Raw genomic sequence first — 20,652 nt, 5'->3', positions numbered from 1 at the left:
ACATTCTTATAAGCTGTTAGAATGTGCAATATGTCAAATAACCTTTCAAATGAAATACATCAAATAAAGAGAATTTAATTTATTTTGCAAGTTTAACACACAGACTAGATGAAGACTCAAAAGTATATATAAAAAAAGTGCTATTGTATAGAATATTTGAACTTGTAGATCATAACTTAAATTTTAACATGTTACGTTTATTGCATTTGAATTTTTTCTATTTAAGATGAGAACAATTAAGCATTTTTAAGTTGAATATAAATGTCAAATCCTTAATTTCCTATCAATGCACTATATTTTATGAACACTACTCAGAACATAGCTCTATACATAATACCTTATTGATGCAAGAAAGCCAAATAGAAAAAATTCAAATGTTTAGTGAATTTGAACTGAAAATCTGGAATAGTCCAGATTCAAATCTTAACATTTCCAATAATTTATTTATAAATTATAATAGCATTCAGTGCTTTTTGAACACACAACATTTCAATACAACAGAGTCACAAGAAAAGAGAAATGGCATTAAAAATAGAATCTATGTGAAAATATAACTAACCTGAGAAACAAAACAGTACTAAAAAGGCTTACAATACACCAAACTACATTAGCATAATCAACACTATATATACTCTCATAAACAGGTTATATTTTGCAACGGTAGATAATACAAGAATAAGCTATGGTCACATCTCAAAAATGTGAAGGCACACAATATTACGGGAATGTCTTGGAACATTACTAATGATTTTGTAGCTGAATGGCATTTCATCTACTTTTGATGAAGAGTGGCTTCAGAGCAGCTTACTTGAATTCAAGTTGATAATTTGATTCAGTTTGTATGTTGAATGAAGAAATTGATAATCGTATAATGTGATGAGTGCGAAGAGGAAGTTATAGAGTAACTTTTCATCAATGTCAGTAATAGTAAAAATAAGCCTTTACTCTGAGGGTGTTTTAACAAGTTACTAATCCTTAATCATCTGGGGCATTTCTTTTGTGCGAATATATTTAAACCTCTAGTAATGATTAGAATTAGCTAAACTGCATTGAATTGCCAAAAGATAATGGTGTTGAATGAGATTTAATTTCATATGCATAAATTTTTTTTAATTAATGAAATATCCTTTGGATATTTTAGAATTAATGCACGCGAGATTAGAAGATTTTACGATATAAAGATATAACTACTTTAAGATAGAAACACGAGTGTATATTTCCTCATTATTTAATATCGCTTTGGATTATTTCCATATTGATATTTTCAACAAATAGTATTTAAAAATAATTTTCATTTTAGTGCAAAAATGTATTTTATTATTAGTAAATATTGAAAATAATTGTGCAAGAAATGCCAATCAAAGATGTAACAGTATTATTAGAAAGATTTTTATTTTTTTTCTTAGTTAAATTAAAAAATAAATTTGCTGTGCAAATTGCAATCAATATAAAACTACTAACTGTGTTATGTTATTTGATTGGATTAGAGGCTTTCCCATTAAGGAAGTCATTGGAATAATAAAAGACAAATTTTAATATAATAAAAGTAATAGTAAAATGGTTAAATCAACCATTTTTCTTATTTGATAAGAGTCGTGCTGTTGTTCATTAACCAAAATTTTAAACTTTTCAAATCCTAACAATTTACAAATTTAAATATTTTCCTCTTCGTTTGCGAATTACATCAAACTGATGTTGCTATTTCGCAAGCAAACACAATTCAAAATTATTTTCCCCTCAAATGACCATTCCAGTTTAATGAGTTTCTGAGAAGTTATTAAAGGATCCTAGCTGGAAATACAAAATTAATTTCAGCAAATAAAAACTTTTGACAAACCCATCCAATAAGTAAACATATAATTTGCAGCTAACTGAGATACATATAAAATAAAAGAACTTCCTGAGTAAAAATCCATGCATTATCTATATGAACAATACATCAAAAGCTGAACTAAATTGGACAAATTTTAATATGTATGTATATATAGATACACACACTAAAACTTATTACCAAATACAACTGTTTTTAATTTTAAAAAACTGTAAAATTTTTTAAAAAATTGAATATCTTAAATTTTACTTTATTCTGCAGTTATTGGAAATTGACTTTAGCTCTGTATTAAAAATGATTCCAAGAATTAATGAATCAATTATGTACTAAAATCCAGATTTCAACTTTGCTCTGCACCACTTTTCTTTTTAATTATAAAATTAATATTTTGAATACACTATTTTTTTAACACATAAAAATTATCTTTCAAGATTTTCCTAAATAAATCATATTAGTCCAAAATCAAATGGCTTATAGACAAAATAATAGTATTAATGAATAATAATGAAGAAATATTAATTCAAGATTAATATTTATTCATTTTATCTATCCAGAAAAGAAAATTGATTTAACAATGGATTGGATTACTTGGATATGGTGCAGAGAAAAATTAAACCTTTTCTAAAATAATAAATTTATAAGGCAATTGGAATAGAGCTTACTTTTCTTTACAACACATCAACCCCCCATCCAGGGAGAGGGGGAAAGAAAAAAAATTACTTATAAAACTGACTCAAATAGAATAAAATATGCTTTCAACTGAGGTAATAGTTCATGGTAGTATGTAATAAAATGTTCAGTATTTCAAAGCTTAATTCTAAAATTTGCAACCAACAGTCAATTTAATGCAGTTGAGCACAGATCTTTTTGATCTGAACTTCATATCAGTTTCCCAATCTAAAATTAATTTTTGTTTTTTATATCAATTATACTTGTCACATATATTACATGTTACCTTTAAAATAATATTCTCTTTCATTTACCCACATTTAAGGGAAAAAAAAATGAATGATTTTAAATACTGGAAGTAGATGATATAAGTATGAAATAGCTACTCTTAAAAATTATCTTTAAATCAAGGCAGAAAAAATGTAATTTGAATATTTTTTATACACTTATTAAACATTTTTAGCATTTAATACATATGCTTACATTTTAAATATATAACATATAGTGTCAAAATAATTGACTGATGTAATAGGATTAACTATTTAGTCAATTTATTTATTTACTATAAAACTTGATATTTTAGAGGAAATTTTCTCACTACTTTTTTTTTACATACATTTATATTTAAGCAAATAGAAGCTGGATTTTATAAATGTTTTAACTATATTGCCCCAGTTAATTAAATCCAAGAGTAAACACTTAGCAAATCTCCCAATTATATATATATAATGCAGCTGACCCAACATAGTTAAAAATGATGAAAAGTATCAAATGCAATAATGTTACCCTTAAGTTCTCAATAAGTCACATTATTTTTAATTATTATTTAGCAATCATTCTTTATCCAAAGAGTTCAGCTTTTGCTGTGAAAGAAATTTCAGTAAAATGCAAAAATACTATAAAATATCAACATATCACATACTATTAAAAAGCACTATTCTTTAAACAAAAATATGGAATGAAAGCCATCTGAAAATGTACATTACATTTAAATAATAGCACAATAGTTTGGGCAAATTAAAGACTAACCTTATTCCATAGCATTTTAGTAAAAACCATTTTCCACACATAAGATACCAAGAATTTGAGTTTTGCGTCTATTGAAATCAATCGACTTTAATAATTAAATGAAAAAAAATTTCTATTTTAAACATTAAATGTTATTCATCACATCCACATTTCACTGGTTTTACACTGATTAAAATTTTTCATTCCTTAATTTTCTTTGCAATAGTAAATTCCTTAATAAATAATAAAACTATATATAAGATGCTGAAACACTCATTATTGTAACCAATAATGGAGGTTATTTTCACTGACACCTATAAAAATATTTGTTCGCTTATCTGTGATGATTGACAACATTTTCAGAAGGGGAGGGAGACACTGATATGAAATTCAATATCTATATTAAATTTGACGATGAAAAGAACAAAAAAAAGCAGTGCTTCCATATATCAATAAATGATACAGTGTAGATTTTATAAATCCAAAATAAAGAAGCTATATAATAAGTGAAAATATCTAGAAGTAATTATCCTTCTAAAAATTTTGCATAATTTTTTTAATTACCCCAATTATGGATTATTAATTTCTGAACTATTTTAAAATGGAATTATACTGGGAACATTGAAAAAAATAAGACATTTTGACAGCATTTATATACAATTTTAAGTAAAAATTGTAAAAGATGATAAACTTGATTTCTGTGCAAAGATAAATTTTGTATATAAGTATAATTCTACAAAATTATAATAATAATATAAACTGCTATTTTAAAGTAATTTTAAGCAGCTGTTGTTTTATAAATTATATTTTTAAAAAAACAGATATAGTTATAAATAGAAATTAAATACACACCACTTAAAACAGGAGTATTATTCCCTGAACATCTATTTTAAAATTCCATAAAGTAAAATAAGCTAATTTAATGAGTTTTTATAAATATCTGCTATAGATCAAGGTTAGTCAAGAATAAGTACATAAGTGAAAGTACCTTTTTAAAAAACTTATAATTAAATTTGAATAAATTTAACAAATCCTTTTAAAAAAAATCTACCATCATGGGTGATTGTGGGACAATACAAAAAAGGGAGAAAAGATTATCACATCATGACTTGAATCTTTACGCTCTCTGCCTAAAGACTATCATTTTCCATAGAAATGACAGAAATAAAAATACAAAAAACTCTGAAAATATATGATGAAAAATGTTTTTCAATACCTATGAGAAAACAACAACAACTATGATTCATTAAAATTCTGTCAGTAAATGAACTTTCTCGCATCTATAGAGATCAATCGCATATGTACACTGAAAGTTTCTCTGCACTACATATTTATACAATTATATAGCTAAACACCGTCACTGCAAAATGATGCATTCTCTTGCTTCTATCACACATCCTCTGAATTTGGGAAACATTATATAGTTAATTGTTTAACAAAAACTGAACATAGAATAATTTTATACAACCTTCAAAAACGTATTTCCCATAAATAGTCAAATACATGAAAAAGCAATACAGAAGCATGAGATACTACGTAAAAAAACTTTTTCAAAAGCAAAAACAATATTTAAGGATCTGAGAAAAAATTAATGTATTTTATAAAAATGAAACTAAGCAAGAGAATCAAGCAACTATGTAAACTTCACAGTTTCTAATAATTTATTTCATATAATTAGTTAAGTCATTCTTCCTATTTCTCAAAATACTGAAACTCAATATGTAATACTCCTGCAACCATACCTTCTTTTCATTATTTTGTTTAAGTTCAAGCAAATAATATATTAAATCAAATAAATTAATATTAAAAAAAAAAAAACTTTACATCTCTAACTTAAGCTTTTTTCCCTCTCGATATTTCATGCAGGAAAAAGATGACATTTTTATTACCTGCTATAAACATTTACATTTCAAAAAGCACTTTTAGATATTCTTTATACAAAATTAAAAAAAAAAAAAACTATAACACAGACAAGATCACCTTTTATTTATATGTTAATAAAAATTAAATTTCTGTAACAAAATCATAAAAAGAGATCACGAAATAAATTTCATTCTTGAAAGCAATCTTCTAGAAGAATGAAAATATAAATAAATAAAAAATAATTTATTCTAAGCTGACTCCTTTTAGAAACATTACTTTAAAACTCCCTCTTTTTTTTATACAAAAAATATATTTCCATCAACTTTTTGATCAACAAGAACAAAAAAAAAATGAAGCACAATCACCCACGACAACTACAACAAATTTTTCAAAGCATCACAATTTCTTGATTGAGGACGAATATTTGCATAAAATTGCCAAATGAAAGTTCTCTTCACATAAACTTGTCCATACAATGCTTAAAACTGAGTAAACACTATTTGATCCCCGCAGCAGAACAATAGCCCAGAGTCTTTGGAATGGCCAGTTGGTGGCGGAATGAAGTAGGGAGAGTCAACTATGTTCCAGAATCAAGAAGTCCCCCCCGAAGAGCACTTGGTGTCCTGACTAGAGACATCTTTGGCATCGTCAGAAATGCTCCCAGAGCTCTCCTCACTGTCACTGCGTAGATCTTTCACCTGAAATGCAAGTAGTACATGAAGAGAAATTAATTCCTGAATACAAAATGACAAAAAAAAAGTTTAACCTTTAAACTATTTTCATTCAAGCATCATTATATATATATGAAATAGTTTTTTAATTAATATACATTCTGAAAATAATTTTCTAATTACATATATTTTGATTTCATTGTAATTTTGATCTTATGAGTAGTGCAAGTTACTATTTTTCCCCACAAAGTCAAAGCATATCATTTCTAAAACAAAATCAGAATACACAGTCTGAAACTGTGGGCAGCCTTTGTTGAATTCAGTTCTCTATTACCTATAAAAGAAATAGAATATAGACTCCAAACTATTACCTGATCTAATATGCAGGACAGCAAGCTTCCATATTTTATATATATATATATATATATATATATATATATATAGGTTATTAGGTTCCTGCCATAAAAAGAAAGTTATTTATATGTAATCATAAGGAGAAAAAAAAAATTACTCACTCCAGGATTTGTGGAGGACATGGCTCTAAGAGCGATTTTGATGATCATCCAGGTCCACACAATATGTAGCACCTGGAGAGCACACAGCAAGGTGTTAAAGACATAATATGCTGGGAACATGGGTACAATGAACAAAGCACCATACAAGGTACTATAGATGATCCTATGAGAGAAATGCAAGATCAGTTAGCTCAATTAATTCAAAGAACAGAAAAAACTCAATCTAAAGTAAGTCTCAATGGAACTAAAATATACAAAAAAATTCTTTTGCACTGATAAAGATCTTTTTCTAATCACATATTGACCAAACGATTGATGATCAATATGTAACTAAGCTTGATAACTTATGATAGATTATCATTTAATAATCTATCATATTAACTAATATATAATATTTTCAGTTTATATCTTTGTGCCCTTAAAAATGATTCCAAAGTTTGACCTCTCATTCACTTTAAAATGTTATCACACGATTATATTAAACAAATGTTAATACTATAAAAAATTTCACTTCATTAAATGAGATACACATTTTAATTGTTAAGCAACTTTCATGATAAACATAAATTTTTTGAACTTTATAAAAGACCAAGTTATTAATAACTTATTCTACTAATAATTCTTTACAAATAGAAAATGTTTTTGTTTTCACATTTAATAAGAAACATTTTGCTCCTTATAAGAATTTTAGATAAGAAAATTAAGCATTGTTGAGGATGAACTATAAAAAGAACATCAAAACTAGCTAATTAATAAAATTTCAAGAAACTGTTCCAATAAATTTATTTTTACATGATAGATATTATTTATCATGTTTTGTTTCATATTCGTTATGATGGAATTTTGGAACGGATTTTTTACTCAGTTTGCAATGTAATAAAATGTTGAAATTTGATACACTTAAGCCTACATGATGATAAAACTTTAGTTAAATATTTAATGTTACTAATTAATTAAAATTATTCCTTACAATTGTTACTATTTGGTATTGAATAAGAGAAAAAACTTATTTTAAGGTTGAATGTGATTTACACTAATATATTATAAATTAAACAATAAAAATAATTTAATACTTCTACAAATAAAACATATAAAAAATGAAAATTAATTAAAATGCATAATTTATTTTTGAAAGTGGGACTGGTCAATTTTTTCTTGTTTAGAAATTTCATAATGAATCAATTTTATTTTTATTATTGGTAAATTAAACAAAACATTATTATGCTTAAGATTTTAATTATTAACTAGTTATAAATAAAAATTTTGCACTAAATTAATCATAAATTATGGTATCTCATTAAAAAATGGATTTACACAACTTTTAAAGCAAATGGTTCATATGATGATAAAAGGCTTTTCAAAAATTGTTTCATTAAATTTATTTAAAGATTTATAGTCATTTTTTTTCAAACATTGAAGGGGTGGGGGAGAGTCCACTTAGAAGTTTTTAAAAATGGGAAAAAATGGTTCAAAAGTGAAAAAATTCCTGAACCATAGATGACAATAAGCTTACAATAGACAAAATATTATAAAGTGCATTAACCTATATGGGTAAAGTCCCAAACGTGAAACAAGCCAGGCGAGAGTGAACACAGCAAAACTTATATCGGCCACTCGCTGCCTCTCCACGTACTTGGCCATCTTGGCTGCCTGTGAAAACAAATTTGGATATATCAAATTCATATTTCTACTGCATAATTACTATGGTAGGCAAATAAAATAAATATATTCTTAAAAAAATGTACAGAAGCAATACATTGTATAATTTGATGATTTCTAAGATAAAACATTACATAAAATTTCCACAAAATTTTCATGCAACAAAGCAAGATTATGCATGTAAATTCATTACACATAATTTTTAATAGGTTTTTCAGCATTCCATATCAAGATTTTTCATTTAAGCAACCAAACAAAAAGTAACATCAAATATTATGAAATTGAAGCAAATGCTTATATAATGAATGTTACAAGTCAAATGTAAAAATAATAATATATAATCATTTATAATTAGTACTTAATGAAAATTAAGTCATCTCTCACATGACAACATTATAACTATGCAATGTACAAAAATCTTACAATTCATAAGGGAATGCAGTTGGGAATCTAATATTTTTTTAAAAAATAAATTAGGTAAGATGATTAACTTCTTGTTATATTTTTTTTCTTTCTTCATCATTTAACATTACACTTGTCTAATATCTATATTCTCTATTTAAAGTAGTCAGATAGTTGAGACTACTATACTAATATTTTAAAAATATGCATAATACTTTCAATAACTCTTAACTGCCAGAGATTATATATCAAATTCTGTTATAATTTTGAATTTGAAAACAATTTGTAAAATTAAGATATATTTCCTTTAATTGGCAATATTCTTTTAATAACTGAAAATTAAAAAGATAAAAATATATTGATTAATTAAAGAATTTTACTCAATAACTTTTTAAAGCGACAAACATTCATTACTAATTTTTTAAAAATTACAATTAAGTTTAAAAAAAATAGATGCATTTGGCACCCAGACTTTACTTGAAGGTAGTTTTGAAACAGATTTACCTCAAGTGGCACATCAGCAAAATCATGGATGACCAGCACCAGGCTTCCAATGCGGAAGAGGTTGGACGTCCAAGAGAAAGTCAGGAGCAGAATAGTCACAATGTGGTGCACAAACATCTGCATGAAGTCCTGAGGAGCAAACACATTATTTCACTATTTTATAAGAAGAAAAACAATATAAGGGTAATTTTAGAACAAATCAACATAGCTAGAAATAATTATTTTCTATCACATGATTTACTGAACACTTATCATAATTTCAAATATTATATCTTTAGAATATTTAAATGATTTGAATATCAGAAAATATTTAACTTTTACTTAAGATAATCATGCATATGTCATTAAAATTAGTTTCATTCGTTAAATTTAAAAGGACCAAATCAAAAGATATCTGATTTGACACATAAGAAGTATTTAGTAATCAAAGACAGAGAAAAAAAAAAAAAATCGAGCATGATGATTCAAGAAAATTCACAACTAATGAAACCTTTCAATATGTAACAAAATAGAATAATAGAAAAAAGTTTGTTAGAAATACAAAGACCAAAAGAAGGAAGGAATTGCCATGTTAATTCAATTTTTAATAATCAATTGTTAAGATTGTAGCATAAATGCTTTAATAATATAAAATGCCATAATTTACAGATCAAACATTTGGTCTTGATAACCATTAAAATATTTCAACAAGAAAAATTTACTTTCCAAGTACATCAGTAACATAAAATAATTAACAGTGTCAATATACTTAATTAAAAATGAATGACACATCAGAGAAAACAAATTGGTATTTTGGCTTTGTGCCACTAGCTCATTCTCAAGGCATTTATAGCTTCTTGCACTCCTGACACAGATACTATAATACTGCTATCAATAGAATTTTTTTAAAAAAAATTCTACATATTTGAAAGTGAATTTAAAAAAAAATGACAATTACAATATAATTTTGTTATAATCAGAGATGTAATTAATATTTATTGTAAAGGTAAATATCTCAAATAGAAAAATCAGATTAGAAATAATCTGATGCCATCTGTGAATTATTGTATTTTTATGAGTGTAAACAGAAATACATGCTAGTTAACATAAAGAGAAACACATGATCAGTTTGAAGTGGTTGTTATAATTTCTTATCTCATTTAGGATAAGATTTTATTTCCACAAGGATTTAACTTCTTTCAGTTTTAACATTGATAGTAACAAAACATTAAATTATTTTAGGTAAAATAGACAAATAAAAAAAAACTCAGTTTGCACAAAACAAGATCTGACGCCTATGAATGTAAATTGTGTGATGTCAGTCTCTGCATTGATTGTGAATGGAGATTTTTCATACAGCTTTAAAGCATAATTAATACAATATTCTTGAAGAATTTTATATTATATGTAAATATTTTTTCCCATGTTTTTATATTTTGCAGGAATAATGTTATTTTAGATACTGTCAATTTAGTAAAATACAATTATTTTAATTTTTAGTATTAAATATTAAGTAAATTTTTTTATTATGAATGGAAATATATCTGTTAACACATGTTTAAAAAGTGTTTAATTTTTATGCACAGAATATTTTTTGTGCATTATTATGTACATAAAATTTTTTTATATGCATTAATTAGGCTTAGTAGATAAAAACGTTCTGGCCTACATGAACAATTCGCAAATGCCAGATCCCACCCTGTGGGAGTACTTCTTTTCATGCATATTCATACCAAAGAGATTAAATATTACATCCCTCCCTCTTTGCAATAATATTTCTAATTTATATTACAATCAATATTTATTCAGCTGTGTCTAAAATATTTTAATGCCAACAAATATATCAAAATGTTTTATCATTTTAATTTGTAATTCAATAAGTTGCACTGACCTTCCTTTTGGTATCCAGGAACTGAGAGAAAGTGAGAGACCAATAAAAGCCCAGCTCCAGCATGTAATACCACCACACATCATTTGTTACACTCTGAAATATTACAAATACATCAAAGAATGATATCAAAAGAGTTTAAAATGATTTTGTATGTTTAACAAAAATAATGAAGAAATGCTTCAACTGTCCTCAAATGACTAAACACATTTTTCAGTAAATCTTTAGGAAAACTACCTTTCCACCTTTTCAATTACAACACTTTAAACAAAGCTGAGTCAAATGTATGATATTACAAAAGGCATTATTCCATATTTTATTATAATGCTTTATGGTTTGCTTCCATTGACAATTATATGAAAAAAAAACCTTTTTTTTTTCTTTTTTTTTTTTAAATAAATGTTCCTATATTAAAGTAGATTAAGCTGAAAGGAAAGTTATCAATTTCATATATTTTAAATGACAACAATTTTATTATAATGCTATACTGAATACTGTCAAAAATATTTTCCTTAACATTCATCTTATTAATTCACAATTACCAAGCTATTTTATAAAAAAATATGCATTATAATAGAATTCATATATATATATATATATATATATATATATATATATATATATATATATATATATATATATATATATATATATATATAAAGTTTTTAATTAATGCTTTAATTTCTTTTTCTTCTGCATATACCTAAGGATGCAAAGTTTTTAGCTCAAAAAGTGAATGAAAGTAATAGATTACCAAAATATTCCTAATAGTACAAGAATACTGGAATGACTGATATTTACTATATATACCAAAAGTACTTAATTATACTTAATTAAAAGTATTAAATTCTTGCAAATTTTCATCCTAAATGAAAATTAATGAATATATTTGCATTTAAAATTTTTAAAATTAACTTAAAAATTTTACTATAAGTTATAAATACATTATAATGAATTTTGCTGCTTGAAAAAAATGTGTTCATATTAATTTGTATACTTGAAAAACACTAAATCTAATGGATTCTTTTTAATAAATGAAATAATAATTTTAATATTGGATAGATTTTTGTATAATTGAAAAAATAAGCATGAATCTCTCCTAAAAAACAAAAATTCACTATTATTTATTTATAGTTAGAAATATACTATAAATAACAAATGGTTGAAAATTTAAAAAAATGCTACAGAGAATTACCACAACATAACAATCAATTGATATTATATTTAGAATAATAAATAAAATGTTGGTAATAAGTTCAAATAGCACATTTTTTTTTTAATTTGCCAGAAGAAACATAAATCTTTATTTCATAACTGATCTGAATAATCCTGACTGATAATCCTAAAGATACGTCAAACAAAAAATAATGATTTTTAAAAATCTAACCTGAATTAAATATTAAATAAAATAACTACAAAAAAGATTTTCACTTACATGATGGGGATAATCATAGAAACAATAATTAGTATCATACAACCATGGTTTCTAAAATAAGAAAAAAAAATATTTACTCATATTTTTATATCAATAAGTATAAAATAAATTGTCACATTTTTCAGCATATAAATTAATAGTTTTTATTAAATAAATTATAAATTTTGGAATAAAAAACAGAACATTAGTAGAAGCAGAAAAAAGAAAAGAAACTAATATTATGTAAAGTTAAAAACTAAATAAATGAAGTTATTAAAAAGTTGTATTACTACCCAGGTAATTGATTTTTTTCAGTAAATTATACCAAATTCTACTAACACATTACAATACCTTAGCAATAACTTTCTGACTGATAAACGTTGAAACCAAAATGGAATAACATTACGTTTCAAAATGGTGATTAAGAATATAATTACTAAAAAAGCAGCAATATATATATTTTTTATTTTTAAAATTTATTGGTAGTCTATAGAACTTCTCTCTAATTGATAAAAGAGAACTGAACATTAAATAAATACTGCTTCAATTGAGATAAATGCCATGTTTTACAGAATGACAATATGAATAAATTCAATTTTTCCTGCAATTTATAGTCTATGTAAATCAATCTGTCAGCAAGCAAAATTAGTAAAATATAATTATTAATTGAAAAAGATAATTTAAAATAAGATTAGTCAATTAAAAATGCAGAAAATTTTAATATGAATCCAAGTAAAAGAACACTTACATCCCACAAAGAATAAAGGCCATAGCAAAATGCACACAGGTAAAAGGTAAACCTCCACCTTTAAAAACAAAATGTTTTTAAGGACAAAAATAATATTCAGAAAGATTAAATATATCAAATAATTTCAGGTAAAGAACATTTATTAAAATGCTCCAACACAACTATACATAGAATTAAGAATTTCTCAACTGTTTGGCTTTCAATTTATAATCACCTTTTTCCAAACCACCCTATTTATATAATTTTGGTATTAGAAATGACAAAATAATTTGCAAATTATTTACTGACTTTTCTAGACTGAAACATGTTTGAGTTCTGGAATATTTCTTAATGTTGGGGAGAATGTTTGGATGTAAAGAATTCGTTAATTTGAACTAAAGTGATGAAACCCGATTCACTAATTAGAACTGAATGACAATTACAACAGAAATTTGTGCAATAGTTATTCCAGAAATTCTATGTTATAATCAATTACTCAAGAGAAAATTGTCTTAAATATTTAACCATGTTCTATATAATACTTTTACTACACTAAATATTTGTTCATCCTTGTATTGCATAACTAATGACACCGAAGGATTGCACATTCAGGATATATTGTCAAATCAAGTTCATAAAAGATCGTGCTTTATTTTTTCATTTATTGTATATATGCTTGTTTTTTCATTTTCTTGAACTAAATAGTTTAACAGATAAAATGACAATCTAGAAAGAGACTTTATGAATAATATAAGATTAATACTGTATAATCCAACATCTTCATGAAATTATATTAAGAGGATTTGAAATAAAAATGAAAACATGAAAAAAGGAATACTTACGCACTCTCAGTAAATTTGTTCAAGGTGGAGGGTTTGGAGCGAGAAATTCTACGTCGCAGCCAACGCTCAACCTTACGTTCACTCCAATCAAGTTGTTTGGCCAAACCTTGAACCTGAAAAAGAAACAAAAATGTATTATTATGTTGTTGTGTATTATAGCATTGTTGTGTTCTATAATATTATGTAAAAATGTATTATAGGGCACAACAAATTTTATTTATTATACCAAAATCTCAATACATTTAACTAAAGAATTAAAAAAAAAAAAATTATTATTACATTTGATAATATTATCAGAAGAAAGATGAATTGTTATCAAAGTCAGATTATAAAAACTAGAAACACATGACATTTCAATTTCTTTAATATAATTTTAAATGAATCAAGGAAATTGAAAATAAGAGTCTGTTCGATGGCATTAAACAACAAAGAGTGGTCCAAGGTAAGTTACTTTGAAAAATATGCAAGTAAATTCTGTTTTATTGGGACTTGGACAGTTTGATTTATAAAAATAGTTAGTTAACCCTGTTACAACGGGCAGATCATATATGCATCACCAACAAATGTCTCTCGCAGCCGGGCGTACTACCTGTGTATTTCTCAAAATCAAAGCCATGGGACAGTGAATGCACATGTATTTCTGAAAATCAAAGTCATGGGACAATGATGCACATGTGCATTTTAAACTGAAACAATCCTTAAATGCCACTAGATGGCTCCCTGTGTCCATTACTTTTGAAATAAATATAGTTTTAGTATCCTGACCTTCAATTTACTCATACTCAACCTTTGGTATTTTACTCATCTGCTGTTGTGGAGGAAGGGGGTAAGAGTAATATAAATAAACAAAACTGGGTTGTGTAACTTTCCACTTGATAAAATTATTCGCATTTCTGATCTCCCTTTGATTTCTTTTCTTGTTTTATTCTTACTGTATAAATGTACTAATCTTTTCGGATTTTACATCAGTTCTGTTGAAATTTGCGTAGGTTTCTGATACATTTCCCACACTTCTCTTTTTATAATGGAAAGCCTTGGTTTCGGTTTATTATGGCAAAACAGCGAGACTAGTCAGAGAAAAAATATGCTCATATTATAAATAAACTAATTATCTAAAAAGGTGGATAAAATGATGATGCTATGACTTAAACCTCATGTTTTTGTGATTTTTTTTCTTCACAGTTAGGTTTAGCGACACAAAATCCCGTCCTGTGGGCCGATTCCTTTTATGTACACTCCGCCCCAGGCATACATCTAAGATCGAGTCCCCCCCCCCCCCGATCCCAAAAGGGTTAATTGCTCAATTAATCTGAATTAAAGGTTGCTTAAATTCCATTTTCTAAACCTCAAACAATATTCTTGTAAAAATATACAATTTCTTAATTAGCATTGAAAAGCAAATGGTAAATTATAAAATAACATTTATTTATCAATACGAAAATACATTAAAAAATAGTTACATATCAGCTAAATTTTGCACAACTTTAAAAAGGTAGTTTTTTCCCCCTCTTTATTTCCTTTTTAGAAAAACTGGTTGTTTGGGGGGGAAAAAACCCTTTTTAAATGCTTAGGAAAAGATCATTATTAAATGTGAATAGAAATAATTTTGCAAATTGAAATTAGATATTAAAGAAAATGGAAATTGTTTTGCTTTCATTAGTAAAAGAAAATTGATGTCACAATAAAAGAACAGCATTATACAAAATGGATATTAGATTGCCCTTCTTTGACATAAAAAACTTGCAAAATCACATTCATACATATAGATTTTATTCAAAACCAAACACAGTTTAAAAAAGGCTTTATAATATATCATCCTTTTTAAAATTAAAATTTTAAAAATGGAAGTTAACCTGCTTATATCCAATCTTTCCATTCTCTGTGAAGGCTTTTTCCAATATAACATTATCAGTCTCTCGAACTACACGTGGCTTTAAGCCTAGATAGCGCCCAACAGGAGCAAATAAAAATCTGCAAGAAAAAATATCTAAATAGAAGAAATGATAATTTTATATGGGGGAAAAATGATGTTGTAATTTTTTTAAATAAATGCCTAATATTTCTCCTAAGCAATTAATGAGAATTTAGTGCATGCTGAAAATTAACAACTGTATAAAACAATTAAAATGATTTTAAAAAATTGGCATGTTTGCTCCCTTGTGCAGTTTTTGGCAGCTATAACAGTATTTTCAGAATCTTCCTAAGAGTTCAATTTTTTGTAGAACCCTATTTAAAATTTCTACTGTAAAATTAAAGTAAATACAAATTGCAAATTACAGAATATTGTTTAGTAAAGGAATAAATTAAATTTTGACGTCTTAAAAATAATTAACTGCTATTTAAAAATTATCATATAATAAAGACACGATAAAAGGTAACTTTTTATAAGGACGGCAACAGACCAAATGCATACAATTGTGCTAAATATAGAAACCATACATCACAAAATAAACATTTTTCATGAAATCAAATATATATATATATATATATATATATATATATATATATATATATATATATATATTATTGCTACTTCCATTCATATAAATTGAACTAATGGGAAAATAACCACTTCAGCCTGAGAAGCATCAAATTTATTTTTATATCATTTCCTTTTAAAACAAAGGCAGATTTATCATAATCCCACAAAGAGTTTCAATAAAATTATCAGCTACAATTTCAGAATAGCTATGTGACAAGTACTATGAATAACTCATTTTTTTCCCCTTTATATTTACAACTGTAATAAGAATAATGAAGTATTAAATTATCTTTATGAAATAGCTTCCTTTAAAAAATTACAGGAAATCTATCAATAAGCACATAATTGGATTAAAACAATTTCATAATCATCTAACAAGTTATATCAATCCTTTAAATAAATATTACAAAATGAATATTTGAATAAGAAAAAGTTAATTTTTTTAAAGGCTGTTTTAGTCAAACTTTAGAATTTAACTTCTCCAAATGAGTAAAAATTATGGAAATATGCACATTAATATTAAAAAATAACAATATTTATGACTAACAATTTTTGAGCAACTTATTATATACCCAAAGAAATGTCATATAGAAAATTACAATTATTACTACTACATTTGAAATCCGTACTTACATTACAAATAGAATTTCAATTGTGTATATTTATTATGATCATAAAACAGAATAGTACAAATCATATGCAATAACTAATTTGAATTCTCAAAAATTAGAATTTTAGATCAATATGAAATTAAGAAATTTATTTCAAATATAGTATCCGAAAAATAACTAGCCTAATACTCCATCAAATAATGATGGAGTAGCTCATGTATATGGCCTGCTTTTTTAAACAGTTGAATAATCCAAGTTTTTTAAAATTTATTTTTAAGAGTTGCTAAAATTAATTACGTACTGAACTTCCAAAAGATTAACGCGATAAACTTCAATTAAAATCAGTAAAATCAACACTTCAACAAATCAACACACATTTAGATTTAGGTCTCCGAGAGAGGTAAGACTTCTGTTGAAAGAAAACTAGTTAGAAAATTACTTTTGCCTACTTACTAAAGAGAAACGCCAGTTGGAAACAAATGTAATTAGGTCAATTTCAAAAAAATTCCTTATTAACATTCAAAATAATGCAAATCAAGAAGTGTAAAGTAAATAGTTTAATGGAATATATCTACTACTGACCGCCGAAATAAATTGTAAATAAAATACAATTTAAATATAAAATAAGAGTAGAATAAAATAATTTAATACATACTGTTCCAGGAAATATCTCACAACCAAAAGGGCCAAAGCTACTTTAAATGCATAATACAGGTCACTAAATTGCGCATAGTTGACGGTACCGGTATCGCTGAGATCATCCCAAGTAATATTGGGCGGCAGCCATACATAATCATTCCAAAACCAAGTGTTTATATTTTGTAATAATTCCATTAAAAGAAGCAGAAACGAGCGAAATGCATTAAAATACAAGTTTCGATTACATACGCCCAAAACTTTAAACACGAAACTACACAACCATGACTAATAAAGGGTTGCGTTGTTGACATCCTACTCGTTCTTACGCGTACATTACGGTTCATTACCTATATTTGGCTTAGCAATTGTCGCACTAGAGCTCAGAAAACATCAAGACATTCTGAAAATTCGAAGAGATTTTTAGGATGCAAATGTAACTGTTCCTTTATTATAATTTATTTCCCTTTTTATTTTGGAAATAAATGATTCAAATAAATCATTTCTTACTGGGTAACATCTCCCAGGAACAATTAAGCAACAAGTAATTATATTAGCTATATTTCATTACGTTTTTACTGTGAAATCAAACTTTACATATATGATTTATTGAAGAGTTAAGCATATGTTGAGAGTTAAATTTGTCAGTTTTAATAAGGAAGAACAAGGCTTGATTGGAAAATTCTTAGTTCTTCTCCATCAGAGAGAAAGTGATTAAAATAAAATAAAACAGCTCTTAATAAAATGGGCTTATTGGCAACAAGTGAACGAAATAGGCGTATTTTGAATCTTTACAGATTCTACCACTTTTTATTTCTTATTTTGTAAATGTCCGAAATAAAATGAAATCGTTAAACATATTTACTACAATATGAGCTATGTACAATTATTTGACGTTATCGCTTTAGATCCAATAAAAATGATCCCCTCAACCAGCTTAACAATTAGCACATTAAGCTAAAATTGCCAATATTTTTTCTACAACAAATGATCTAAAATATTTTTTTTATGTTTATTAAAATGTAATAGTAAAATAAAACTCTTTATTTACTTGTAAAGTGACAAAAAAAAAAGCGAAAAGTAAAAAGAGCACAACTGCTTTATTTTCCTAACAAGATTATAATCAGTTCTTAAGGAAATATATTTAAAAACATCTTTCACTAAAATACACAATTAAAAATAATACTGAATAAGGATTTTTGTAAAATTGATTAAATAAATGCAATTATAAAACTAGGAGTAGTCAAAATAAATTCAGAATGAAAATCAACATAATGATAAATTAGCTGGGAAATGGTGAAGGGGATAGGAAGCTCAGGCCTTATTTCTTAGATTTTTTTCTACATCGGCAGTCTGGTCATTAGTCGACAATATTTGAAAGCGTAATCGAATGTATTTTTTTTATCCTACATGTCGATGACCTTCGGACAGATGTGATTACAGTGAAAAAAAAATGAACCCTTAAAATTCCTCATTTTAAGTTGATATTTAGTGAAATGCTCTTTACTGATATTTTTGCTCAAATAATAGAATTATCGAAAGAAAATTCATCTGCAAAATTAACACAATTGTGTTTACTATTCAGAAAAAAATACCGATTCTGCTTTATATCAACATGATACTAATCAAAAGCGGGAATCATGAAGTTATATCTAATTGATTTAACTGAAATTAAATGTAATTAATATCCACGCCCAATCAACTGGTCGTTAAAGGCGACTTATTTATGTTCCGGTTTAATTTTTTTTCATTGTTATATAAATTTTCCTTCTCCTTGAGACTTTGAAAATGATTTCAAATATTAGGATGGGTTTTAATAATCATAGAAAATTATATGCTAATCTGCAAGATCTATCTTTATCTTTAATTACAGTAAGAAAACAGCTGTAAATTTTCAGCTTTCTACGGAAATTCAATAGCTGCTGTTTAATGTGATTACTTCGAGACTTTAGAAATTTTGAAATATTAACCGACGAATAGCAATAATCGAATTGTATAGAATCAACCGTATTTTAATTGCATCAAGGAAAAAAAACAACACATAATCCAGAGCTATGTATAACCTATTTCAAAGATAACAATTTAAAACTGTATTAACTGTTGCTTATTGAAAATATTTCCTTAATAATACACACACACACACACACACACACACACACACATCGTTTTTTTAATATTTGCTGAATACGCCAGATTTCCAAATATTAAAAATGCTTTATTCACTTCGAAGTTTATTAAAGAGTTAAAAAAACATTCGTCCTTGCCGGTGTCATTACCATTTATTGCCTGACTCTGATCACTAAAAATTCACATTTTTTTAAAACTTTACAAGAAAGCGACAGTGAAATTTCCAACTGTGAAGAAATATTACATTGACCCCTATAGGTAAATTTTCAGAAGTGCTAAGAGTTTCAATTTTGCATTTCACATTCAAATTAGTTCTTTTCCTTTCTGTTTTGCTATAACCAATCAATCGCACTTAACAATGTTTAGGGCTATTAGACTGATTTCAAGATCTGGCAACATAGCTTCCTTTTAAGCAAATCCAGACTGCCCGAGTCGAGACATAAAAATGTCACCTCATTCTATGGAGAAAATGAATTACAGATATTTTCTAACAAGAGGAGCAAGACATTCCATGAACATGCTTCTAAATTGAATCATAATAAAAAAAAGATTTCAATTCTGAAGATATTGCCTTATAATTTAATTTAGAAAGTGTTTTAAGTTCATCTCCCAAAATTGTTCACATCGTTTATCATCAACTTTATCTTCAGAATGTCGTGAAAAATAATTTAGAGCACTGAAGTTGGTTTTTTACCATATTCAGAGAAGAACATAGGTTTGATTTGTTAATGTTGCCCTTTCTTTTAAAATCAAATCGAAATTTATCTAAATCAATTTTTGCAGATGTCAAATTAAATGCACAACATCCCATCTCAAATCAAGTT

The 20,652-nt window shown here is 26.1% G+C and overlaps 1 protein-coding gene across 1 annotated transcript; it reads right to left on the bottom strand.

Moving 5' to 3' along the window:
• Window positions 1-423: 423 nt before the first annotated feature.
• On the bottom strand, window positions 424-18,012 carry LOC129975042 (ceramide synthase 6-like). The gene is made up of 10 exons (XM_056087913.1): window positions 17,721-18,012; window positions 15,826-15,943; window positions 13,973-14,085; window positions 13,152-13,209; window positions 12,425-12,475; window positions 10,993-11,085; window positions 9,123-9,251; window positions 8,101-8,207; window positions 6,558-6,720; window positions 424-6,069 (listed from the first exon to the last, which is right to left on the bottom strand). Exons 1-10 carry the CDS (start codon window positions 17,897-17,899, stop codon window positions 5,962-5,964), a joined length of 1,119 nt encoding a protein of 372 aa, XP_055943888.1. The 5' UTR covers window positions 17,900-18,012; the 3' UTR covers window positions 424-5,961.
• Window positions 18,013-20,652: the final 2,640 nt, after the last annotated feature.

This window comes from Argiope bruennichi, chromosome 7 (assembly GCF_947563725.1).
Source record: "Argiope bruennichi chromosome 7, qqArgBrue1.1, whole genome shotgun sequence".
Taxonomy (NCBI): domain Eukaryota; kingdom Metazoa; phylum Arthropoda; class Arachnida; order Araneae; family Araneidae; genus Argiope; species Argiope bruennichi.
Note: the sequence above shows the minus strand (reverse complement) of the source record. Positions and strands in the feature narration are given on the sequence as shown.

What these genes read in the sequence shown, in the direction of transcription:
- LOC129975042 (XM_056087913.1), bottom strand. Translation starts at nt 17,899, where the DNA reads ATGGAATTATTACAAAATATAAACACTTGGTTTTGGAATGATTATGTA. An exon ending in TTGGGACTTTACCCATATAG is followed by an intron (nt 6,721 to 8,100) that starts GTTAATGCACTT and finishes TTTCTCTCATAG; the next exon opens with GATCATCTATAGTACCTTGT. An exon ending in TGTCCTCCACAAATCCTGGA is followed by an intron (nt 6,070 to 6,557) that starts GTGAGTAATTTT and finishes CTTGCATTTCAG; the next exon opens with GTGAAAGATCTACGCAGTGA.